At 48.2% G+C, this 25925-nt stretch overlaps 2 protein-coding genes and 1 long non-coding RNA gene across 10 annotated transcripts in view; all 3 read right to left on the reverse strand.

Annotated features, from left to right (window-relative positions):
• Window positions 1-462: 462 nt before the first annotated feature.
• Window positions 463-1892, reverse strand: NDUFA13 (NADH:ubiquinone oxidoreductase subunit A13). The gene is made up of 5 exons (XM_052802606.1): window positions 1746-1892; window positions 1521-1599; window positions 1173-1244; window positions 1002-1071; window positions 463-728 (listed from the first exon to the last, which is right to left on the reverse strand). Exons 1-5 carry the CDS (start codon window positions 1837-1839, stop codon window positions 609-611), a joined length of 435 nt encoding a protein of 144 aa, XP_052658566.1. The 5' UTR covers window positions 1840-1892; the 3' UTR covers window positions 463-608.
• Window positions 1893-3298: 1406 nt separating this feature from the next.
• LOC128148601 (uncharacterized) lies at window positions 3299-5759 on the reverse strand. The gene is made up of 3 exons (XR_008237336.1): window positions 5099-5759; window positions 4574-4656; window positions 3299-4204 (listed from the first exon to the last, which is right to left on the reverse strand). It is a non-coding gene; the product is annotated as an uncharacterized LOC128148601 (long non-coding RNA).
• A 3321-nt stretch (window positions 5760-9080) lies between these two features.
• GATAD2A (GATA zinc finger domain containing 2A) overlaps window positions 9081-25925 on the reverse strand; it is a 68341-nt gene continuing 51496 nt past the window's right edge. For 4 of the 8 annotated variants that reach the window (XM_052802599.1, XM_052802598.1, XM_052802600.1 and 1 more), the window contains 9 exons: window positions 23415-23544; window positions 22749-22880; window positions 21088-21177; window positions 18888-19019; window positions 17573-17761; window positions 16456-16735; window positions 15609-15898; window positions 14581-14767; window positions 9081-13606 (listed from right to left, as the gene is read on the reverse strand). In XM_052802599.1, coding sequence (XP_052658559.1) covers window positions 13476-13606; window positions 14581-14767; window positions 15609-15898; window positions 16456-16735; window positions 17573-17761; window positions 18888-19019; window positions 21088-21177; window positions 22749-22880; window positions 23415-23544 — 1561 coding nt within the window. In that variant the 3' untranslated portion in view covers window positions 9081-13475. The remainder of the gene's footprint in view (window positions 13607-14580; window positions 14768-15608; window positions 15899-16455; window positions 16736-17572; window positions 17762-18887; window positions 19020-21087; window positions 21178-22748; window positions 22881-23414; window positions 23545-25925) is intronic. The other 4 variants (XM_052802603.1, XM_052802602.1, XM_052802605.1 and 1 more) reach the window with 4 other exon arrangements.

The following is a 25925-nucleotide window of genomic DNA, read 5'->3' on the forward strand; positions in this document are numbered from 1 at the left end:
CCTGCACCCCGCAGCGACCCCGGGAAACCCCTTCCCTCCCCGGAGCAACAGGAACACGTCAAAGACCCCAAATCCGTGGGTTTTGTCCTGCCCTGGCATCAGCGACCACAGGGTGAGCTCAGAGTCTACCCCCAAAATGCCCCCCCCCACCCCGAACCCAGACCCCCGCCCCCCTGCCAGCCCCCCAACCGCGACACCGAGGGACCAGTCCCCACCGCAGGGGACAGGCGGGTACCCGGCCCCGTTCCGGCACTTTTGGCAGCTGGAACAGGGCCCGGCTCAGCCCTGCAGCGACCAGCCGCTTCTCGTGGTCCATCCCAAGCTCCCACCCTGATCCGAAGCCCCGGGGAGCAAAAGTCGGGACCCCCGGAGACGCAGGAGCAGGGAAAAAGCAACAAGCGCCCCGGGAACAACCCCACTGCCCACCGGGGGATACGGAACCGTACAGGAACAGGCACGACACCGTGTCCGACACCGCGGATCCGAGTGGTTTTAATAACAGATGCTGGAACAGGCGGCACCTGACAACAGCCGCCCCCGCGCCGGTCCCCCCCCAGCCCCGCAGCGCCGGGGGAAGCCGGCAGGCCGGGCAGTGCCGTGCCGGTGCGTCAGACGTAGTACTGCAGCCCGAACTTCTCGTTGTCCATCTCGCTGGTGGGGCGCAGGTAGTAGAGCTCGTCCAACGTCGGGGGGACCCAGCGGTTGGTGTGGAACAGGGACTCGCCGACCTGGATGGGGAGAGAGCGCTGGAGGGGGGATCGGCGTGTGTGTCCCCCCCGGCTCTAAGCCCTGATGGGGGGGGACGACGACGACAACACCAGCTTTTACTCCTCAGTGTAGCCCCCTCCCCGCTGCTGGCTCCTGGGGGGGAGCTTCTTCAAACCCAGGCGATCGGAGCTTTCCAAGAGATCCGACACGGACCCAAACCCACCAGGACGGGGATAAACCGAGGGGCAACGTCCGGCATGGCCCCCCCCGGGCAGCACCTGAGAGTCACAAACCTTCCAGCCGGGAACATCCTTCATGATTTTGGCCTCTTCGTCCAGGTTCTGCCGCAGCAGGCGGAGAGTTCTGCAAGGCGGGGGGGGGGGGGGGGGAAGGCTGAGCCCCCACGCGTGGGGACGTGATGCCCGGTGGGTGTCCGTCTGTCCGTCTGTCCCCCCTCCCGTTACCTGCGGTCCGACTCTGCCTGCAGCAGCGGCATCAGGGCGATCCGCGCCTCCAGGTCCTCGATGAGCAGCCGCCTGCACCGGAACCGGGGAGGGGGGGGGGGGGGGGGGTCAGAGCTCAGCGGGGCACCGGGGTGGGGGGGTCCCGGGCTTCAGGGGAGCACTGGGGGGGGGGGAATCCCGGGGTGCCAGAACCGGTGAGCCCCCGGGTGGGAGAGCAGGGTGAGTCACGGACAGGGGACGCGGAGGAGGCGGATCGCGGGGGGGAATGAAACGGGAGAACCGGGGGCGGGGGAGAGTCCCGGGGAGGGACCGGGGGGGAGCCCCGGGGCGGGGGGGGGGGGTCGGCACCTGCGCTCCCGGTTCCACTTGACGATGGTGTAGTAGCCCAGCAAGAGGCTGCCGATGCCGAGCGCGAAGAGGCCGTAACCTGCGGGGGGGGGGGGGACGGGTGAGGGGCGGCACCGGAGAACCGGAGACACCGGGGAGGGGGGGAGTAGGGGCAGGGGCCGGGCCGGGCCTCCCCCGCGGAGCCTCCCGGGCCCGTCCCGGCTCCGCTCGCCGTCCGCCGCCCACCTGAGATGCCGCGGCGCGGGAGGTGCCGTTTGTAGTCGATGGGCCCGTACCCGCCCGGCGGAGCCATGTCCTGCTTCACCTTCGGTGCCGCCATCCCGGCGGCCGCCCCGACGTCACTTCCGCCGCGCTCGCAGGAAGCGCTCGGCTAAGGGTCACCACGTGACAGCTCCGCCCCGCCGGCCGCGCCTTAAAGGGGCAACGCAGGCGGAGGGCTGAGGTGGGTCCCACCCCCGCCGGTCCCGGTGCGGCGGGGGAAGCCCGGCGGACGGACGGACTGGACGGCCCGGGAGGCGGCTGGGGCTGCGAGGAATCGCCGAGCAACCGGGCAGGAGGTGGGGGCGGGGACACCTGCTGCGCTCCCGGTGCACGGATCCTGCACCCGGGGGTGCTCAGCCCCTCCGTGCACGGCCGGTACCGGGGCACGGCTCCTGCACCACCCCCCCTCCTCCCGGTGCACGGCTGTATCGGTGCATGCAGCCCCCCCCCCACCCCCTTTGCACACTCCGTTCCGGTGTGCCCCCCCCCCCCCCACCTGCCCCGGGGACCAAACCCCCGGTGGGTAGCGGCGGCGGGAGCTACGGGGCGGGGGGGGGGTGGAAGGGGGGGGGTGCACCCACTGGCAGGCAGCCCCCAGCTGTGTGCACCCACCAGCAAGTGTGCACGACAAAGCATGCACCCAGCAGCAAGCGTGCACCCACCAGCGAGCGTGCACCCACTTGCAAACACGCACCAGCGAGCGTGCACCCACTGCAAAGCGTGCACCAAGAGCGCAGCCACGGTTAAGCGTGCACCAGCAAGCGTGCACCCACTGGCAAGGGTGCACCAAGAGTGCGGACACGGGCGAGCACGCACTGGTAAGCGTGTGCTAAAAAGCGTGCACCCGCCAGCAAGCATGCAGCAAAAAAAACGTGCAAGCGTGCACCAAAAAGCGTGCTCATGCTGGAGCGTGCACCCACCCGTGAAGAGGCCCCTGGCAGCATGCCCACCCTCCCCCAGCCCCTCGCACCCCAACCCTGGCTGCGTTCTGTTCCCCCCCCCACCCCGAAGGCCCCCGCAGCTCTGGGTGGCAACACAGCCAGCACCCACCATTTTATCTGTGCAACCCCCCCCCCACCCCAGCCCTGGGGGTCCCAACTGTGCTGCCCCAGCACCGAGGACCCCCGCAGCACCCTGCACCCCCCGCGATGGTTTTCCCCTGCACTCCCCCCAGCTCTGTAAGCCCTCGGACGCTCCAAATCAAGGTCACTCTTGTCTTAAGCTCTAATCGGCGGCCGTAATCCCTCGGCTGCCGCGGGGACTTAATAACTTTGCAGATGGTGCGGCCGAGGCCGCCGGGCAGGCGCCCACCGGGGTGCTGGGTGGGGGGAAAGGACACCCCGGGGAGTGGGGACACTTGGGCTGAGCCCCGTGGGCAGCAGCTCCCTGCTTTCTCCAGCATCGCTTTGCTCCCGGCCACCCGTGGGAGCTGCGGGATGGGGGAAGGATCGCTGCCTCCTGGCCCAAATCCTGTCCGTGGAGGCTTGGCCCCGCTGCAGGCGGTTGAGGGGAACAGGGAGGACACGGGGATGGGTGAGCCCAGGGATGCTCGTGGTCCTTACGGGATGCACCGGCAGACAGGGGGAAGGCTCCTGCTCTTTGCCCCATCCTGAGCGACCCCGTGGGTTCGTTAGCACCAGCACGCAGAGCCAGGGTCGTCCTCCGCATCCACTGCAGCTCGTTCAGCCTTTATAGGAGAAGACTAACTTGGTTGGCTTCCCCGGTACCGAATCATTTCATTCCAACTGAATTTGCAGGAGAACCGAGCTGAGAGGTGGGCAAAGACCCTTGCGGGGGAATGAGCAGCCGCCCCTGACCTGCTCGCTGGCCCTGGGCCTCGTCCTCCTGCCCTACTTTTGGCAGAGATGGGAGTTAAACCCGACGGCAACCCGTGATTCTCACCGACATCCCTCGGGGAAGCGCCTCTGGAGGGGAAAACACGGGTGTTTTCTCCCCATCCAAGTGCTTTCCCGGTGGGTGCCCCTGGAATAAGCTGCACCTTTGGGCACAACCACAGATCCAGGTCTCCAGCAGCTACTTGGCCCATTGAGAAAACAAAACCATTCCCTCGCTGCTAGCTTTGCTCACGCTTGGAGCAGGGAGCCCAGCCAGAGCACAGTCAAACCTCATCCCCCTCCGCTGCCATAGTTCGAGCTGCAGCTTCCCCGGGGGGGTTCCCGCTCCCCGGCCACGTTCCCACGCCGGGAGCTGTTTCCCCACTTCCCGTGTGGTCCTTTCATCACCTCCATGGGCCCTGCGTTCTCCAGGGTCAGGCACCGAGCTCCCCCAGGAGTCTGAGGTTTTTCCCTTTGAGGATGCTCCAGAGAAGAGGCTACACCCCCGGGGGGGGCCACCCCTGCGGCAGCTGCTCCCCATCATGCCTGGGCTGATGGAAACCTCCCATTCCCTTTGTTTTTCCAGCTCTGAGATGATAGAAAGCCATCGGTGGCTCATGATTAAGCTCACTGAGCTAATAAGCCAGAAAAATGAAGGTGTGGAGGGGATGGGGAGGCAGCAGGGTTTTTTTTTTGGTGGGGGAGGACATAACGTAAGCGGGAAATCACCGAGGGCACGGCTTGGCCCGGCTCCGGACTCTGCAGATACTCCAGCTCCACCACACGCACCAGGGAAAGGCTGGAGCAAACCCCCAAGCCACGTCTCGGGGACGAGGGCTCACAATTCAGGGGCTGAATTAAAGACACCAGACGAGGGGAAGGGGAAGAGGAAGAAATTCAGCCTCATTTCCCAGCAGGCAGGGCTTTGTTCCTGGGTTCAGAGTGTTTAACGCTTACCTGTGGATTTTTCTGCTGGCAAATTATCCTAACGAAGCTGGCGTGACTTTGGCAGGACACCTACGCGCATTCCCTGATCCAGCCTGGTTGTGCGCGGGGAGGGGGAGGAAGAAAAGCAGGAGAGATCAGTCACCTCGTGTACAGAGAGAAATCCCCGTCCCTGAGCAGCCCAAAACCTCCAGCTCCCTTCCACCTCGGAAGCCAAATTTCTGTGTTTAACTCCGACCGGGTCTGGTGGCTTTGCAGGACCCCGAGACCCCCCGGGTTGGGGAGCTTAAGGCTGAGGGAGATTCCATCCACAGGGAACACTGAGGCCAGAGCCCTGTCCGGCTGCTCGCTCCGTGCAAAGGCATCCCGGGATGTTTCATGCTACCTGCTAATTACCAGAAGATGCAAAACCCATCGGGTCTTGTTCTGCTGCCTCCTCTCCAGCAGGGAGGAGGGGGACGGGCTGGAGCAACACCCCGGCATTACAAACTTGGTGCACCGACAAAACCCCCCAAATCCATGATGCCATCACCCTACCTGCAAGATGCATTGCTGTGGCACGGGCAGCTCGCTCGAAAAGCCACGTCTCTGGTCCAGGCAGCACAGGCAGGAACAGCACCGTGATACGGGAACTGCTGGGAATAATGTTCCGTGATATCAAGGAAAGAGCTGCCCAGCAAAGAGGGGCTGCCTCAGATTGGGGGCTTACACCCACAGGGGGGTCATAATCCCCCCCAAATCCCGAGAGCCTGCGGTGATGCGGGTACCACGCAGGCATCCCCTTCAGGAGGAGCTGGCTGATGCTGAGGACGGTGCACGAGTGGGGCTGGGGTCTCTGGGGCAGACCGAGCGGGGGACCAAGTCCCCAGGGCTGCCCCACCACAGCGAGGGTCAGCATGCCGGCTCCCACCCCGAGCTCAGGCGATGCGTGCAGTGCCGAGTGCCGGGACTGAGGGTTGCATAAATGGGATTATTTCTGCATCGTAGGGGGAAGGAACACATTTGATGAGGTTTCTGGGTACCGCCTGAGCCCCAAACCCTTGATTTACCCTTCTCTAGGGCTGTCAACTCAAAACCTCATAAATCCCATCAAACAGCTCCACCCAGCCATTCTGAAACACGGGCGAAGCCGGTTTCGTAGCATGCCCCCAACCCACTGATCTCCCAGACCTGTAATTAGCAGAGCAGGAGGCTCAGACCTGGCCCTAATTTTAGCAGCAGACTTCAAGGAGTCGGTCCTTTCGACGGCCACCGGGAAAAGCACCCGAGGGCTGGGGTGCCAAGCGCTCTCCTGCTCTTAAGCCCGACTTAAAAGCGAGGCTTTATTACTGCAAAAAGGGAACAAACAAGAGTTGGTCTGTTCTTCAGAAGTCATTGTTTCACAGCTTGGGTTGTCTGACAAATTTCCTTTTTAATAAATAACCTTTATCCTTAGGAGTGGAATTCCTTATTCAAATACTCATTATTAAGGCAATTATTAAGGCTTTTGCTAAGCAATAGCTCAATATTCCCATCTGATTCACCTGGAGGGAGAGAGCTTGGCTGGTTCCAGCATCTGCTCGCCCACCCACTCCCCGCCCTGAACCGAACCATCCCTTTTGTTCCAGTCTGGGGTGGCCTAAAACTGCCTCATTTCCCCATCACCACCAAAGTCCGGAGAGGGCAGTGGGGGACTGACATGAAAACCAGCTTTTTAATATTTTACTTGTATTTAAAAGGGTTTTTATACATCTCTCCCTGGTACACCTGAAACCTACTGCAGCTGTAATGATGAAGAGGGGCTCCTTTGTTCATCATTTATAATTTACAGCAAAGAAGGTATTTAAAGAGCCAAACTTTCCCTTCTTTGACTGTATTAATCACAGCCTAAGCTTTTTCTTTTTTTCCCTGTGGCCGAGGCCAGCACATCAAGGTGCAAGACAGGACGGAGCAGCTCCCACCTTCCCAAGCAAGGCGAGACCCCCCCAGCCGGTTCCGAAGAGGGGAGCCCGGAGGAGCTGATGCAATCCCGCCCTGCTGTTACGTGGCTGCCGCATCACGCTCCCGCTTTTGGGACAGGGCCAAGTATTTGTAAGATCAAAACGAACCTCAAAGCCTCTTTGCTCCGGAGGGGTTCCCCTCGGTGGGGAGCAGAGCTGGGGGTTCACGGCCGGTCAAGCCATGGGGCAGCCCCGACAAAGAGGGAAGGCTCTGCTGTAGCTGATGAGAAATAGGAATAAAAGAGGTTGTGGACAGAATTGCAATGGTTATCAGGAGTGATTCAAATCCTCCCGGCTCTCAGTTAGGGCTCTGGAGGTGATGGGTTTCGCCGACACCCCCAGGGCCTCCTCCTCCTCCTCTTCCTCCTCCTTGTCCTCCCAAGGGGCTCAGCCCCTGCCCAGGCTGCTGGGAGCAGCAGACCTGTAATTTCCAGTGGCTACATTTCCTAACACAGCCCCTAAACTGGGAGTTTTTCAGGGTGGAGTGTAGTGGACTTAACCCTTCAGATGCCAGCAATATCTAAATTAGCACACACAATTAACACAACAGAATTACCTCTGTGACTTTTGAGATGCTAACCTGCAGTACAGGACCCCTCTACAACGTTCTCTGGTTCAGCTGCCCCCCAGAGCCTGCCAGGTTCAGGTATTGCCATCTTCTTCTGCCACTTCAATCCACAGTAGCTTCATGTCTTTGGTACCAAAATAGCCTAGCATTAATAGCTTTCACTTCAGCAGTTTTGCATAAAAAGACTTTCTCGAGAAGAGCCTTCACCAGCACAGCAATTAAACAGCTTTGAGGAAAATGAAATAGCCTCAATTAAACTGGTTCCTGAACTTGCATATTCAGAAATTTAGAGATTTTTCCAATTCTAGAAGGTCAGAAGCAACTTGCAAAGGACCCAAAAAAGCCCAAACATTTCAACCATCTGTGAACACCGAGGAGGGTTCAGGTCAAAGCTGACCCAGGTACATCCAGCGGCACCGGGAGAGGTGGATTGGGGGGCACCCGGGTCTGCCCACGCTGCTCTTGGCTGTTGGTGCAGATCTGCTCGTAAAACAAGGCTGCTCTTGCAGGGAAGGGGCTTCGCCCCTCGCTGTAACCTCCTCCTCACTGCTCTGCCACCGCACGCTGTCAGCAGGACCCGCAGAACACTCCTCCCATCGCGTCGGCGCTTGCAGTTCCAAAATCAGGTTTTAAGACGCCAAAACAAGTTGTTCCTGCTTTCACCCAGGCTAAACCACTTTTCATCCTCAGCAATTTCAGGCGTTTCCATCAGGAAGGCTCGCCAGAGCACAGCCAGACAGTAACCATCACTTTGAAACTGCATCTTCCCACTTACCGTAGGACAGCAGCTCAGCCTGCGGCAGAGGACCACGTCTGGAAATGGCAATCGAGTATTTCTGGCAGGATGAGGCTGGGATGCTCGATGAGTTTCCAGCTTTGCCCAGGGACGAGCAGTTACGAGTTACAGACAGACAAAAGCCCAGGGCTTGATCCAACACGTGCACAAATCCCGAGTTACCACTGTGGTCTTGCCCTTGACAACACAAATGCACGCACTGCGTATGGAAACATGAGCTGAAAAAAACCAACCCACCTATTTTTTTTCCCCTGCCTTCAAGCTGGCCTTCATTCTAGAGCAGGAACCATGTCCCTTCTTCTTTCCGCTCTCCTCCCAAACCAGCAACTCTGGAGCATGGGCTGTTGGCAAAGCCACGTTTCGCCTTGCTGCAAATCACCGTGAGCCGAAAGACAACAATGCATGGCTTCAGGGAACTGCCAGTACCACGAGAGAGTAAGGTGTGATGGGACTTGCTACATGCCGTGTCTGCAGCACTTCCCAGGCTGCTGTGCAATGCCCCAAAGGCTTTTTTTTATCCAGCATTGGGGCCAAAAATATCCTGGCAACGTTCTTGTTCAAGTTTGGAATCTAAATCTCCTCTTTCTCCTCCCAGAAGGTAGTGATCCACCAGCTTCTTCAGTTATCCTCAAGTATTTAAATAAACTTGAGGAACACAGGGTTAAATTTCTAGTTTTGGAATTGCAGAACGACCACAACTGCAGCTCTCCAGCTCCCAGCCCGCTCCGGGGCACACAGGCAGAACACAGGCAGCTTATTTCATCTTCTCTGGCTTGCTTACTTGGGAGGTGAGGTTTTTACGACAGGACACGTACAACAGATAAAAACCAAAGGGTAACCAAGTGGCAGAGAGCAGCAATTCCAGGGTGAGAAGGGCTGAAGAGGTGTTTGTCTCATTTCTGCCTGGAGAACATGTGTGCCCCATCCAGAGATGGCATCTGTGAAGACATTTAATCCATTTGTGGCTTTTAATTTCAATCCACGAAATTCCACGTAGACTTCGTCTTCTCTTCCTTTCCCGTTCTCCCATCAACCTGGTTTTTGGGGGAAGAAACTGTGCCCTTGCCAGAGGAAAGGAGCGGACCGCAACCTCATCTCAAGCATCCTCACCTGTAAGCGAGTGGTGCAAAACAAAAGGTATCTCAAAACAGATATACTTGAAATAAAAGGCAGACCCAAGAGTTTGTCCATTTGTTTATTGTCATTCAAATACTAAAAATCCCTCACAATACAATATACAGTTATTGATTTCAGATTCTTCCGCCATTGAGAGTATCAGGTTTTAGTGGGAATTTTTTTTAAATTTTTGTTTTATTATCAAAGATTAGAGTCACAATAAATACGAGTGACAAAAACATACCCTGCGCTGGCGTAACGTTACTCTGTTACACTCCTTTTTTAGATGATTATAAATTCTTTTCTTTTTCTTGTTTTAAAAAAAAGCACAAAGCAAGTTATTTCGCTAAATGCAATATACAGCATAACTCTGCCTTAAGCAGACAAACACTACTGCGGTTCCTTGAGGTCTTTTTGCATTATATATATATTTATATATTTATATATTTATTATTAAAAAAAAAAATGCCTTCTGTGCCCCCTCCTTCCAAAAGGAGAAAGTAAGAAATGAGCCAAATAGGGTTCTGATGAGACCTGCCTAAGCCTGCTCTGCTCTACTCCTGCAGCCCAAGCCCCCCAGATTCCATTCTGAACTGTACTTTGGTAGATTTTTTTTGTTTTTTCCTTCGTAAGCAAAAAAAAGTGACAACTAGGTCTGAGAATTCAGAGGTAAATGAATGGTTCCCTAAAACTATGATTAAAAATATCTATAGAAAAAAACCAACCCCAAACTATCTCAAATTTAAGATTAACCAAGAGTCTTCCTCACTATTAGAGCTGGAATGCCATGTACAGGAATCCCTAGAATACAAAAATTAGCAAAGTCATCCTTTACAGGAACTGGAAACGCTGTCCAAGTCGTTCGCGCTATAAAAATAAAAGGTTCAACCAGGCACTTGTCGTGTTTCTGAGCGAAGGACTGCAACCTTGCAACACTCAGAAATCAAACAGATAATAAATTAGGTTATAAAAAATAAAATTAAAAAAACCACACAGCTCCCAAATTGCAACACGGGTTTCAAATGAAAATCCGGGGTTTATTTCACAAGTTGCTAAAATCTAAGTACAATAGTCATTTTCATTATTACTGTATTATAAAATCTTGTAGTCGCAACGTCTCAAAGAAAGGTTATATGGCTTGCAAGAACCACACGCTGCTCTAACCCTCTACCCCAGGAGAGGGGGGAAGCAAGCAGCATCTGAGCAATGTCAAACCAGCTCATGCAGCAGTTTGCAGCGAAGCAGTGGAGGGTCGGGGAAACAGGACACGATGCCAGATACTCCACCTGAATGATACCGATTTACAGGTTAGACTGTCGAGCAGCACGTTCAGTCTCTTGTTCTGAGGGAGCTTTAAGTAAAATGGTCTTTTTCCAGGAGAGGGCCGATGAGGTTGACTTTCAGACAGCTCTGCGGCAGAACTAATAGCCCTTACGGAGGCAGGAATCCCAACATGACAGCAGTAGAAATAAACCAAAGATTTGTTCTTAAAAGTGTTGTCTAAACCCCCCTCCTTCACAAATCCCAAATTATTTAACCTTTAGGGTGTAACACCATTATGTGAATATTCCATCTAACTGAGCTTTTCTGTTTGTTGGTTTTTTTAGGTTTTTTTTTTTCTGCAAGAAGGGGAACATACAGATGGGGAGGAGGAGATTTGGAAAGACTGTAGCAAGTGTTTTAAGGACTATCTAAACGTGGCATGGTACCTTAACTAGCCCAGTTCAACACTACTCAACTGAATACGCAGTTTTGACTACAAAGGAAGAAGCAATTCTTCTGGCATTTAACACATGTATACCACTGAAATATTTCCCCGGTGCATTTATCTAAAACTTTGCAGAAATACATATGGAATAAATATATCCTCTAAGTTACCTGCAACACTCCAAGAACCAGAGATTAAAAACAATGTCAAAACTGGTTTGAATCCCGACAGCCTAATATCCATGTAGTATTTTCTGTTCAGCTTACAAAGCCTTCAAAATAATTCTACCCCAATACGTAAGGTAGTATTTGCGTGATTTTCTTCTACATTAAACGAGAAGAGATCGCGGTCTAGCATTGCTGAGGGAGCAACGTTTGTAAGACAGTATGTGCAGCCTCATTTTATTTTCAGTTCCAAATCTTGAAATAAGTCTTCTCGATTATTTTAAGGCTTATCTGAAGTCTCCCCTATCCATTGTGCTGAAATTAAAATTTACAAGCTGCTGTACTGAACTGGCGGCACTCCAAAAAGGTTTTGACATAGCTTTTAAAACAGGCAGGTTTAATACCTCTGGCTTCTCTTTCCATTCCCCCTTTTTCCAGCATCAGCTGAAGCTAAAGCTACTCCAACACTGGAAAGAAATTGTGACACTGTCCAGGCTCTCCAAAAAGGCATTTCCATTTTAGTTTGAGAAGTTTTGCGTGTTCTTTTTAAACAAATGCACTCCCCCCCAGGTGATTTAACAGTGCCAGACATTTGCATCAATGATAAGATAACGCAGGCAATTTGTCAGAAGAGAGAAAAAAAAAAAAAAACAACAAACCCAAAAACTCCACACAGGTAAGGAACTGAAACTTTTTCATAGTATTTCAAAGTGCAAAAATAAAATGCACTCAATTTCTCTCTCCACATCTCCCAGTCCACAATATCTTGGAATGAAAAGAAAAATTAAAACTCAAACCAATTCCTCTCATCCCCATTTAGCTCTTAATATACATTTGTAAAACAAACAAAAAACAAAGTCAAATTGAAATTCTAGGGCTTTATACAGCAACAAATACCATTTTGCAAAACTAGGTTTTCTATACTACCGAACAGTTTTCAAAGTATCTAAATACTGATATTCACACAACAGAAGAGGGGCTAAAATGAACGAGTTTTTTTTTCACTATGCAATAGTTAGATCTGAAGGGGACAACCCTATACAGTTATTGGTTTAAAGTTAGATCTAACAGCAACTGCTAAGAAAATAGATTCAGCATAGACTGAATAGTAACCCCTCCCCCCCTTTTCTTTTATATATAGATATATAGATATATATATAATTTTGCAAATAATTCTTATCAGCACTACTTCTAGTACTGATATGCAACACAAGTAGTAAGGCATGTATTTCTGCCACTTGAATTCAACTTTAATTTGGGAGAAGCACAGGGAAGAGGGAGGGAAGATGACAGAAGAAAAAAAATCAAACTGGACCTGATGGATTTGGGTTTAACCTGTGGAACCCCCAAAATATATTAAAACCACGTAGAAACCTGTCCTTAAAGCAGGGTGACCTAAAGCTCTATCAAAAATGAAATACTGAAGTGATGGACAGAGGAGCATGCTTGGTACGCCTGGAAGAACGGAGCTCTAGAGGGATCAAGGTAGGCAGTCCTGCCCCCAACATGCCCAACACGTGCTGGCACGGTCATCGGGCCACCGCAGCACAGACCGGGAACGGCTGCTTCTCGGCGGGTATCGGCAGAGGAAGGAGCCTGCGACCTGACAGCAGCTTCCTGGTCCTCTGCTCCCTCCACTTGCCCGTTCTGATTGCGTGCAGCTTCTGGAATTCCTATTTTTTTTTTTTTTTTTTGAGTAAAATTGCTCAAAACAACAACAACAACAAAAACCCTCCAAAAAGAAAATAATCAAAAACAGTTTCACTTTTAAGTCTCTGGGAACATATGAAAGGCCCAACTGCTCTTCGCTGAATTAGAAAGACTGAACAAAGGTGTTTGTCTATTCAGTAAATTAGATTTTAGACTACCAACAGTTCAAAGTCTATTCAAAACAGAATCCAACAAAAGTGAGAGACTCCTGCACTGGTTCCCACCTGCCAGACAAGTTTTGGTGGCAGCCAGTCCCTTAGAAAAAAACAAAACCCAAACCATACTCAACTGGAATTTGAGTTTGCACTTATTTATCATTAGCTCATCATCAGAAGATTTTGAAACATTATAATCTGTAGACTGCCTTCCTGGCTAGAGGAGGGGCAGGGAAGAAAAGCAAACATGAACTTGGCTCACTAAATGCATCTGCAAGATCAGGTTGAAATTCCTCTCTCCTTGAACTGACATCCATGCTCGATCGCGAACGAACACCGTGTTCCTGGTGAACGCGTAGTTATTAATAAAGAAACCGAAGGCAGAGAGTCATTTAGTCCTCCTTTTGTGCTGGTGACAAAAAAATCCAAACTAAATACATAAAGCCAAAAAAAATAAGAATTCTTCCCCTTCCCTGACAGCCTTCATCATCAGTCAATCATAAGAATCTGAGAACCAAATGAGCTTAAGTCTTTCCCACCCACGTGGTGTCATTTTCTCATAGCAGGGACAGCAGCACTCGATGGGATGAGGAGTGGTCTTCTTGCATCCTATAAAGCCTGGGGCATATCCAGCTGGGATTAAAGCAGATTCCACTGTACTGTGGTATAAAAAGGATGGCAGAAACAGGAAAGTCTTCCTCTTGGGCATTCCTCTGCATTATTTCCACGTGGCGGACTGTGGGATGGACCGTGGGGGAATCATATCCAGGAGATATTCACGCTGGCGGTCTACTGCTGAAGATGACTTGTGCACAGCTAAACTAGGATTAACAAAAGGTAAAGCCCCACCTGACGAGATATAAAAGAGAAGAGAGAACAAGTGTCACAGTATGACACAAACAGGAGACAAAACAGTGGCAAAAACACACTGTTCGCGTTTCACCCACGTGAAAACGGATCATCTAAGCATGGACCATCTAAACATGGGGCACTACTGGCCACGAAGTCAGACACCTTCAGAAGATGAAAGCTTCCAAAACCATCTGAACAAACAGGAGCAAGATTTTGTACCAGAAATGAAGATTTGAGCAGGCTAGAGCTCTCTACAATGAAATTACGTTTTAAATGATAAATTAATCTGTCAGGAATAAAAAAAAAAAATCAAAAGAAATCCATTCAGTACTGGGCAAGAAAGTAGATCACAGAAGAGCTAGTTGCTACAGTGTTTCCCTCCTGGAGATCCTAATTATCATTTAAGAAAACAAATGACTCTTCTCCAGTCAGATTCTTATATATATATATATATATAAAAAAAATTAGATTAGAATTTATAATTTCCATTTATCCAAAGCAACAGCTTTTATTACTTCAAAACCTGAGGAATGCTGGGAGTGTGCACTGTAGCCTTACCTAGAGCAAAAACATTTATTTACTGTACGTTGCTTTCAGCAAGAGAAAACACCAGTCAAAATTAAACGACTGAACTAAAACTCCCAGAAATGAATGACAAACTCCTGCAGCATGGTACTGGCTGTGCATACGGACTCAGTGATGAACAGTGTGACATTACATCTATTTAGTCTATTTATAAATGTGTAAAGCAGTAGTTTTTATTTGGTAGCACCACCTGATTGCCCCTTTTGACAAGCATAAACCACACCAAAAGCAAGTGCCAACACCAATACTAAGAGCAAAGCCTCGCTATCATCGGGCTTTCATGCAGGAAGTGTCAAAGAGAAAGCATCCTTACCCAAAGAACTATGATTGTTGGACAGAGTGCAGCTAGTAAGTACAAAGAAAAGAAACTTTAGAGAAAAATCTACCTGTATTGATGGGAGTCTTCTTCCAGGCGGCAGCGCTGCCCTTGCTGACAGGTCTCTCAGCATGCTTACCTGGCCTACTCCCAAGTGCTGCTGCAGACGATGCATTCTGCAACTTGGGTGACTGGCTAAATGCATGCAACACTCCTCGTGGAGCTCCAGGAGGACCTCGAGACATCTGGCTAGAAGTCTGGCAAGAGAGCAAACGGTAAGACAGGTGTAGCAGTTTTCTGTCTCTCAAGTACAATAGCCTTGGATCTTTACTGCTCCTCTCTCCTTTCTTGGCTTCGTCTGCCAAGCCTAGAATGCATTACTATAGTTTCAGGGCTGAAAACTTCCAAGACATCTCTACAACAAAATAAGAATCAGCTTTCTACTTCTGAAAGCACCTGTAAGGATGAGGAATTATAATAACTGCAAAGCAGCAAAAAAATGTGCGGCGTAAGCATCTCCACACACAGGCAACACTACTTCCCTGACCTAAATAACCAGTACCTTGATTATTTCAACTCAAAGCAGCACTTAAGCAGCTTCTGTCTTCCTCCAACTGAAAGGCGGTTTTACAAGGTGTGCGAGACCTTGGCTGCTACCATCACCTTTAAACTTCACAAGCAACATTACGTGTTCCTGGCTCAAGCTAATTTTTTTTTCTATCTTAGGTCAATTTACTCTTCTGCCTTTGGTGCTGGAGCACCTCTTTCCATTTGGTACATCCTAAAAAAAAATTCAGGAACAGACTTTGCAGGATAGGAGTTAAACACTCTGGATAATTACAATGACTGCAGAGAAACACCACTCTCTTCTGTTCTTCAGGTACAGAGAACGTAATTCAAGTATCAGGTCCCCACATGACAAAAAACACTTTCACCAGCCCAGTTTTAAGCTTACACTCAAACACACACACTGTGGAGCTTAAATAAAGCAAGTCCACGTATCAGTTTCATGCCAGGATATCAAACACTTGCGCTTGGAGCCACGGGACCCTTGCCCCATCATCACCAAGATCTGGCTTCTGGTGGATGAAGGCTTACCTGCTTGAGCGAGTGGTGCTGCACTATAGGGTCTGACTTGGTCTGTACAGGAGACGCAGTCTGTTGCAGTATCCTTTGCTCAATCTCCTGCTCTTGCTGCAGTGCTTTTACGAAGGCAGCCTTCAGTCGGTTAGTGTGCTCAGCTTTCAAGGCCTTTTTCTGATTCGATGTCATGCAGGTTTCACACATAATGGTTCCATTCTTCTCCTCCCTCCAACGGCAGGTGAAGTCAGTCTTACACTGAGCACACATATAGGGCTCGCGAGATGATACAGCAACCGAAACTTTACCTGGAGAACACAAACAGCTTAGCTCAGCTCCACCTGTGGCTTCCATGAATGAATAATACTTGAGAAACCTCAAGAATATTACAGCATAAAAAAAAAAAAAATCCCAAAGCAAACCCTCCACCCTTAACTCTTCTCAGTCTGAAGCCTTTTGCATTACTAAATCTTTCAACTCTTTACTTCTGTGAATGTGTGTGTAGGTATCCGGCAGATACTTCTTTAGACTCTGGTTAGAGTATTTAGTGGCGATAGACAAACAAGTGGCTGATAGGAAGTGAACAGCTCTGGGGAGAACTGGATGCATTTTAGAGAAATCTTTTCAACCAGTGTCCAGCCCATGAGAAATCGTAACATTTTTTTTAGATTTTTTTTAGACCTTTTTTTACAATTTTAAATAAAACAGTTTGAAAATTATTAAAGGAAGTGAGTCTTAGATTTGACAGAGTATGACAATTTAATCCTGCGACACCTGAAACTCACTGCTGCCTGCTATTGAGGTAAAGTCCAGATGGGAAAGATGCTCTCCTTGCCTTTGAGGAACATTTTTAACGCTATCTCACCTTGAGTTTCCAGCAAATTCTGCACAACTTCTTCCAACCCGACTAAGTAAATAAATTCGTTATTAGCTGCACTTGGCAGGAAGTTCATCTCTGGTGCAGGTGGCTTGGGAGGAGGGATCTCCAACAGCGTCTTCTCCAGCTGCTTCCGCAAGGCGAGCTTGGCAGCGGCTTGCCGGCTAGCCGGCGAGTCGTTGGAGTTGACGATGGAAGCGGCACTGGTCGTAGTAGCATTAGCCTGAGCGGATGTCACGGTTGTACCTTTGATTGAAGTTGGTGAAGCCTGGGAAGAAACACGACACAGCTTAGTGACAAGAGCCAGATGGTTTGGCACTTTTGAGACACGTGCTTCTCTCCACCAAGAGGGATGAGAGGGAGGGAAGCAGCGTTGGCTCCAACGCTGCGTGGGGTGTTTGTGTGCAATGAAGGCTGGCTGCTTGGGACTAGACTGAACCGTCTGCTTCTAAATCTTATTTTCGCATGTGACCAAACAGATCACAATACATATGTTTACTGCGACGTTGTACCTCCTGTTACAAATATTACCTGTCATCTAACACTAATTCTTTTTCTAAAAACCTTCACTTTTCTTTACTGATCATTCTTATAATTTTTTTTAGAAATTCTGAAGAAAAAAACAAAAAGGAGTCCTTTTCCTTATGATTTTGTCAAAGCACTGACTTTGAATTGTTTCCTTTATCTACAGCACTTGTATGGCAATATCAGTGTTAGATGTTAAGTTGCTGCTTCAGTATCTCTTGGTGTTTCAAATAGGAGCGCTAGCCCATTTTCAGCTCTGTTTACAAGAACACTCATTTACGCTTCTTAAGGAAGAGAGAAAAAAAAAGATATCCTAATGGGCAGCAACATTCAGTTCACTGAAACATGTATTTCTTTCCAATATTCTGTAATGTTTTTCTTCATTCCTATGTACAGGAGGTGAATGTGAACAGAGAAGGGGACTGCATGGGAAGAACAAGGAGCAGTAATACGCGACCACATCAGTTAGATGACAGCAGGCCACACCAATTAGATACAGTAATCCAACGATCATTAATTACAACTGTTCATCTCTGTTCCTCTGAATGTTATGTTTGGCACAGAATCTTATGGAACTCACCTGCGGGATATTGACAAGCAGGCTGGTGTTGGGGACGTTGGCAACGCGGATCAGTCCCTGCTGGATAATTCGCTGCCCCTGAATTTGTACGCTGGGGACCGATGCCCGCGGTGCCAGCAGCAGCGGAGGCGGCCCCGTGCTGGAGTGCTGTCGGATGTTGTGGATTTGCTGGGAAGACACAGAAATGGGCTGATGCAATGGTGCCATGAACAATGGGGAGGATTAGATAGCAGGAAGTAAGTGGTGGGAGTCGAATGGGATGACATGAGACAGTGGAAATGAGGCAAGGCAGGGAACGCAAAGAAAGCGTGATAATTAACATCCGCGCCAAAATGTGATGTTTTTCCCTCTCCCTCTGTCAAAATGAAACAAGTAGAAGGTAATGTGAAGAGATGCTTCTATGTGAGGCCATCACATTACGGCCAAAACAGCTGTGCCAAAAATCTAAGTTTCCGAGTCAAATTTCTTTCAAAATGTATAGTTGTTAAGCCAGTTTCATTTTAAAGGCATTAGGAAAGCTATTTCTCAGAATGAGGTTTTCTCCATAATCAGAATAGAAAGAAAATGAAATACCAAATCTCTACCTTCCTCCTTAATGCTGGCTATGCAACAGATAAAAGCAGACCTTTCACTGCAAAATAAATCCTCATTTAACAAGAAAATATTTTTTTCCTGGTATCCCACGGAAGTCATAATTTTAGAAGACCATATCAAATTGAACATTGCTTTCCTACTCCTTTAGTGACACCACTATTTTCTGTTATAGGTGATAAAGACCCTGCAAAGCAGCACTTTCAGACTTCCAGTCAACTATCTCATTTCAGCAGCTCTTATTCAATTGCAAGACAGACACAATGAGGAAAGAAACCCTGAATTTTAGCATTTGAAAAGGTGAAATTGATATGACAGAAAGAATAATGAGGGGAAAAAAAATGGAAGAACGAGGGATTGTGTTGCATTTCCTCTGCTGCTGCTCTCCTAAAAAGCGGGTGAAGCTGGAAGCCTGTAAATTAACTTTCATAATAAAGGCAAACAAACTGCTTTGGCGCAGCTAAGGGAAGCAGCTACACAGGTAAGGCAGTATCTTGCATCATCACAGGATTTTCTCATGCTTCACTGGAAGCGTTACTGGAGAGCACAATATGCAAAACTGGAATGATGCAGGACCTTTCAGTAGCAATACATCTAGCCATACTAAAAAATTTCAGCAAGACCTTTGTAGGTTCCCTCCAGACAAGCACAAAGATGACTTAAGAAAATAGTTAAGATGCATTAAGGAAAAACAAAGTCAATCTACCACAAGGTAAATACTTACCTGTGCTCCTCTGACAAGAGGTGGCATTACTATCTGCGTGTTTTGCTGAGTTCCTAATTTTGAAGAAGTCTGCTGCCCTCCACGGACCAAGGGAGGAGGAATAACAGTGCCTGGTATACGTGCAGAAGAGGTCTGCAAAACAGAAAATAGTTTACTCGCATTGTTTTGTTCTGGTGTATTTATATGCCCGCTCTCTTCTGCTGCTTAGTGTGCCAATAAAGCAGTATCTGAAATCTTACGCAGCAATACAGACATACGTAAGGACGCGATGGCAGTCTGGCTACACACTCGGGGATTGTTCTCTCTCATCCTGCACAGAGTTTAAAAGGTAAAGAGCAGTCCTGAACAACATTTTCATCTGCCATCCCACCGTTGAAATACAATAGCTCAAGAACTGCTGTACTGAGACACACCAAAGAGGCACGCCACAACCCGAGTACAAGAGTGGGGGTACATGAGCGCAGCTCTCCTCTCTGGCTGGTATGATGGATGCAGTATCTGTCTCGAGCCAATGGAAAGACTGTAGGACAAGAGATGGCCAGGCTGGCTTCGGTGCAGTTAAGTGTTCAAAAAAAAAAAAAAAAAAAAGTGTATTTTGCAGGGGGAGTCAGAGAATGGGGAAATACAAACTGCTGTCTTCAAGGAGAAGCACGGGGCAGACAGAAGTTGGAGATGCAGGAACCTGGGGAGGTGAGCAGCCTGGGCATGTGCGTGTATGTGGGAAGGAAAAAAAAGAGACAGGAAAAGGGGAAAGCTTTAGAAAAAATGAAATAGAAAAGGAGTCAGGCTAAAGAAATTTGAAAAATTGCTGCCCATGCTTTTTGGGCTGCAGACTGCGTGAAATCCTCAAAGTTACATTGTCATGAGAAAAAGGTGATAGAGTTTCATGCACCACTTACATTCCTGCGGACCACTAATGCTAGGCAATCAAGCCTGAGAAGCACTCACGGCTCCAGAGCAACAAACCTATCATCCTATTCATGTGGCTTTACACACCTTGCCACTTCCCTCACTCAAGCCCCAAACTGACCATCATCTGTGAATTAAGACTTCTAAAAACACTGAAGCACCCATTTTCATGAGTTACCTTGTGTACACACACATACATATTTAGGCAGGTGGGAAGTTTTATCCACTTCTGTTATGCCTTTCAAGTGAAGACCAAATGTTAACTCAACTCCTACACACAGGAATTAGTAGAGTTTTACAGTCAAGCAAAAGCAGATGGAGGTTAGGTTAATTTGCCCAAACACTGCAAATTAGACAGAATAACTTCAATTCTGGATTCTTAGCTCCCAGCTCTCTGCTCTGTCCAACCGAAGTTTCACTGTCTGATCGCTGTTGATTTAACTTGTGGTCCAGTTCCTCTGAAAGTGCTGTCTTCAGTGAAGGCAACTTGCCTCAAGGAAGAGATTACTCCAACTGACAGATTGCTTTAGGTTTTGTGAATGTTTCCTAAATGGGTAGCAAATTTACTCCTTCCATCAAGTATAGCATTCTAGGGGATTTTGAAATGAAGAGTTGCCATTTTCCAAGTGAAAGCATTTTGTGCCGAAGCAGTTTTGAAATTTGTTTTGAATTAGCCCAAGGTAAATAACCAGAAATGTTTTAAATCCAAAAGCAAAACAAGATACTAGACTCAAGAGGAAGATTAGGTTGACAGATGTCAATTGCCTCTGCTTTTTTTTTTTTATTTCCCCAAGGCTTTCCAACATTTCGTTTTAATTTAGTCTGAACCAAGATCTTTCCTACCATCATGTGCCATTCAGTCACCAAGCCAAAAGAGAAAATCACATGATTCACTCAGCTCTTACAATTAATCATACTGAGGGCACAATTAAGTCTCTTGAGGGTACGGCAACACGCCGCCACAATATTTCTATGACATAACTCCATGGCATCCTCTTTCGCCAAAGGTCGTTAGTACTAGTATGGATGTATTTGTCAGCAGAGTGGATCAGGATGATCAGCCACTGAAAAATAAGCTTATGAGAGTTATCTCCATGTGACATCCTACTTTTATCTCCCACCCCAATCGTTCTTAAAAAGCTTATAGTGGGGTTTTGGGAGTTTAAAAAAAAAAAAAAAAAAATTCCACCTGGCTCCAAGCCATTAATGTGATGGGACTGTCTTTCCTGTGTTGTGCACCTTCTTCTCTGCTCCATGCCCTGAACCTGGCAGCCTGGCCCACCCCACTGACCTGGAGGGACGGCTTGCCAGCAGGAACACTCTGCGGTCCCCGCACCAAGGGCGGAGGGGTGGCCACAGCACTCCCAGAGGAACCAGCAGGCTGGAAGAGGAAAAACCAGAAAGAAAGCAGACGAGTGTAAGGGTGTAAGCAGAATTACAGAAGCTAAGGGAATAAAAGCGTTTACCTCCTTGCGCCTCAGTAAGAGAATCTTCAAAGACTGCACTCTTCCCCCCTCCCCCATCCCTTTCTTCCTCCAAGCATCTCAACATGCGTATTTAAATGAAGAAATTATTAGGTAAGTATAGATACCAGGAAAATAAAAGATTCTATACACCAAAAGCAGAGCAATGGGGAAATCTATTTTAACAGTCTCAGCTTAGAGCCCACTTCAGTCTTATCCACCATTACTGCTAGTCTCAACTAACTAGGTTCAAGCATAATGCAAAGTGAAAAAACGTTTAGGAAAAGGATTTCAAATATTAAGAAGTTTAAAGTTTAGGATATGCCATTTCACCCTAGTTAGTTCAAACATCCAGAGGTCATTTGCTCAGCGTTCAGCAGCAAGTTCAGCGATGCAGGTACTTGCATTAGTTTTAATCCCATCTACTGAAGCACTCAGAAGTCCGGGAGAAAGATGCCAATAAAACAACCAAAACCAGCCAAGAGAGCTGTATTAACATCCATCTGCACCGTGAAGTGCACTTAAATCTACACATCGCCCCCATCACAAAATCCATCAAGTCAGCATCACACGCTGTAAAATAAAATTGTTTAGTTGCTATTGTTACGGATACTTGAAATTTAGCCTGTGCCTTGATAGCAGCGCGTGGGGTGTTCGCACGCCCCCTCGCCTCCCAATCTCCTCTGCTCTTCTCCTGCCACCCTCCACCTCTACCCTTCAGTGCCAGCATGAACAGCACACATAGCGAGCAGAATGGGCAACCGCTCTGACAAAAAGGTAGATTTTTTTTTTGCTGGGTTAGTTTCTGAAGAAAACAGCTCTCCTCCCAGGACTCTGGATATTGCGCGTGGTTGTGTGAGATGAGGGGTGGGGAGAGGAGGAAGGGAAAGGAGTTCAGGGTGGGAGGGCTGAACCACTCCTTCCAGGGGCTGCCTGGATTTTTTGGATGATGAAAGCATGCAGCTAACCGCAGACTTACTTCACCTGGTAAGACACGGAATCCAGACCTGGGCTTCTGCCATGCAGCACAAAACGCAGCCCTTGGCTGCCAGCTCCCAGAGCCTGGGGTTCAAACACTTTTAACTCTACCTGTCAGCACATCTGTTATGCGCAAGAACCTCCTCCAAATGTATTTCAGCAATCTCTATGCAGCATTAAGGACTGGACGGAGTGTTTAATAATTGGAAGTATACTACATTCATAAATGCATCTGAGTTTTAACAAAAAGGTCTCCAGCTTTTGAAAATGGCTGATAGGATAAACTGTCTTGTTGTTTGGTCTTGGCAAGACAAAAAAAGGAATTCCACAAAAAGGAATCGTTAACAGGAAAACCACAATAAACTTCATAAAGATTTTATGAGAAGTGAGATAAGCTTTATTTGAAAGCTATCTTATGTTCCATAGGTTACGGCAACTGCCACAGTTCTTTAAATTTTTTCCGCTCCATTTCAAAAGATGAGATGGTAAGTATCTGTAGGAAAATAAATACCTTCTGAGTAGTGGTCTCCTTCTGGATTTGACTTTGCCGTAACTTTTTCAATAAAACAAGCTTTGCTTCTTCTAACCGTAACTCTTCTTTTAGTTGTTTAATCATTCTCTCACGCTCCTCTGGACTGCTTTTCTGTAGGGACAGGTAAGGCAATAGAGGGTGGGAAAACAGGGAGGGGGGAAAGGGAAAAAATAGATACCATACAAGTTACAGCAAGAACTTGCAGCATTATAATTGTCACGTATGTCTTAATATCACCAACAGCCTGCAGTATATGGACACAAACTGAGTACGGAGAAAGAACTCAAAGGCAAAAAGTTTTTGAGGTATTTTCACTAGCAAAACAAGTAAACAAAGTCAAATGAAGGGTCCCGCAACAAATCTGTGTTATGCCATGCTGAGTAAGGGACATTGTGTCTACTAAAAAGCCAATTCTGAAAAAGGTGCATTTTTTAAGCATATAAAAATCAAGGAGTTAAGAGCCTGAAAAAAATAAAAAAAGACATCAGTCTTCAACAGCTTCAGGATTCCCTGCTTGCAAGTCCATCTTTATAAAACCACGTATCCACCTGACCCTGTGATTGCAGGTGCCTCTGTGGGAACAAGTGGTGTGTTTTCTTCTTTCTAGATGGCACAACTTAAGTGTGTCAAGACAAGACTACTCACCATGAGTGCCTCTGTGTTGGTCTCTTTTAATGCTATTTTTGTTAAACCATTCATTCTAGGGCTAGAAGGTTCATTGTCGGATAACACTATAACATCCGGTGAGGGGACTCTCTTTTCTCTCTTTATTTCACTGCCAATCAAAAGAAAGAGACAGAGAACCAGTCAATAAAAATAAGCAAACAACTACTTCATGCTGCAAAGTAATGTTATTTACAACCTTGTGCTAGATTAATCCCAAATCTCTCAAATTCTGAATAAATGCAACATGGACGAGCTCAATCAATTTCTGTCCTCCTTGTGGATATCAAGCTTCCCAGTACAAAAGCATGCCATGAGGCAAGATTCTGTCACGAAACATACCAATGGTGAATTCCTTCAGATTAGAAGCTTTTCCATCAGCCACTTCACCCCCCCTTAGAAGACACAGAGTCTCTCCAGGGCTCTGCTTGCACCAGGGGAAGACTACATCCAACCCTAATCCAGGAACAAACAGGTCTCTTGCTGCTTCTCTTTAATGGGCTGAAAGGCAAAACCATACTCCCCTTTTCCTTCTCCTTTCCTAATGCAAATATTGTAAGTTGTGGCTTTTCATCACTCAGGATACTGAATCTGAAGGAAACCCAGCACAAAACAATTCACACCTATTCACTTACCTAAGTTTAAGTACTTCACGGCATTATTTTCTTTCTACACCAACACTACTAAATTCTTTTCCGCTGTTAACAGTGGAAACCCGTAACAGTCTCAACACAGACGGACACATCCACACAACTTCAATGGAAACCACTGAAACATGTCTAGACTTACACTGATATTAACTCTTTATTTGGCTTTAACATTCAGTGTCTTGAGTGATGGCTGCACCTTCCACCTGAATTCCTGACAATAAATCACCTCTCAGCTCCATTGTCTATGATTATCATATGAGAACAAAAACTTAAAACTACGTGAACCAATAGGGACAGAGATGACGTGACATGACAACAGATGCCAGTGCCAGCACAAGCTGGTAACTGTCAGATCACTCTTGGTACCAGGATTTGGGATTCCAAACTACAAAGCATAAGTATTTCAGAGCAAGGTTTGTGGCGTGTGATTGCCGAGAGGTTTAGCAGGAGCTTCACAGGAACGGGACAGCAAAGTCTTCTGCACTGCCCAGGAAACAACGACAGTGCTTGAGAAAGGGCCAACAGCAAGAATTTTAGGGGAACATAACACAAGTAATTGTTTTGGTTTTCTTGTAACCCAAAGCCAGAAGCAGGAACACTAAAATTTACAGTGAGAACCTTCTGGCTTACAGTTATGCATTAGACAAAATGCATGAAGAATTTGTATCAAGCAAGATGAAGCAACTTCACAAGTAAGAGATGTGGCATATGAGCTTTGTACTTTCAAAGTATCAGGCAATTACCTTATAAACAACAATTTCTAGACTTAACTGATATGCCACATTTATTGGGAATTCAATGATCTAACAGAAATTAATCCTTATTATCTTATTTAGTGATGCAAAGAATATTCACACCAAATAGCACTGAAAAGCTGTGTACCCTAATAACCTTTGTGAAACACACACCTTCAGTAAACGCTTAGAGCAGGTCAAACGGTATTATGGATACTGCGAAACCAGCCTCACACACTGAAAAAACAGCTTTTAAAATACAATTTCCATGTTAGTGGAAAGAGTAAAGAAAAAAGTAGAGTGTCCTCTAGAGGGCACAGCAAGCCAGTAAACTGGAGTCGTTTAAACTCTGGGGTTGTTTCAAAATTAACAGTGGCACAGGTGAAGTATTTCCAGCTTTTTCCTGTATCCAAATGCACCAAACTGGCTCAGGTCACTCTTAGCAGGGAAGTAACTGGGTCGGGCCAAGCTCTAACTGGCTCGGTACACTTCTCCCAACAGCGGTGAACAGCAGGCATGCAGGGAACGCACCGACGTGTTGAGCTCATCACTGCTGAGCCCTTTTCAGGTGACAGCTGGAGCAGCTCCACGTGAAAGACTGAGACTCAACTAGAGTCAGGCACTGGCTGTTCCTCCTCAAACTTTAAGGTGAAATCCCTCATGAAAAGCATGGACAGTTAAGTTACCTAAAAAGCTGAGAATTGCATAAACACGGGGATTGGAGCAGCCAGCGTTCGCGACCCGAACCAGCCCACTCCCAAATCACAGGGGCTCTTCTCGCCAGCTCCACCCTTGAACCAGCCCAGACAACCGCAGGCAGGGAAGCTGCAAAGAGCTACGTGGTCGATGCGTTACAACCCGAACGCATCCGCAAATACGAGGCGGCGTGAAGGATTTTATTTGGCTGCAGGTGACGACTCTACCATCGGCGATGCTTCGCCCCCCTCTCCAAGCAGCGGCGAGGGCAGCCCGGCCGATACCGGGCCGTCCTCCGCAGGGAGGTTGGCGGAACCCGGGAGCTTGCCAACGGGGCCACGCTGGAGCCACGGCTGCCACGCTCCGGCCGGCTTTTCACCGGCCGAAGCGGCAGCGTCTGGACCCGCTTCGGA

Source organism: Harpia harpyja, chromosome 11 (assembly GCF_026419915.1).
Source record: "Harpia harpyja isolate bHarHar1 chromosome 11, bHarHar1 primary haplotype, whole genome shotgun sequence".
NCBI lineage: Eukaryota > Metazoa > Chordata > Aves > Accipitriformes > Accipitridae > Harpia > Harpia harpyja.

Coding starts and splice junctions, on each gene's coding strand:
- NDUFA13 (XM_052802606.1), bottom strand. CDS start 1,839: ATGGCGGCACCGAAGGTGAAGCAGGACATGGCTCCGCCGGGCGGGTAC. Junction 1,245..1,520: donor AAGTGGAACCGGGAGCGCAG/GTGCCGACCCCC, acceptor GTTCCGGTGCAG/GCGGCTGCTCATCGAGGACC. Junction 1,072..1,172: donor CAGGCAGAGTCGGACCGCAG/GTAACGGGAGGG, acceptor CCCGCCTTGCAG/AACTCTCCGCCTGCTGCGGC.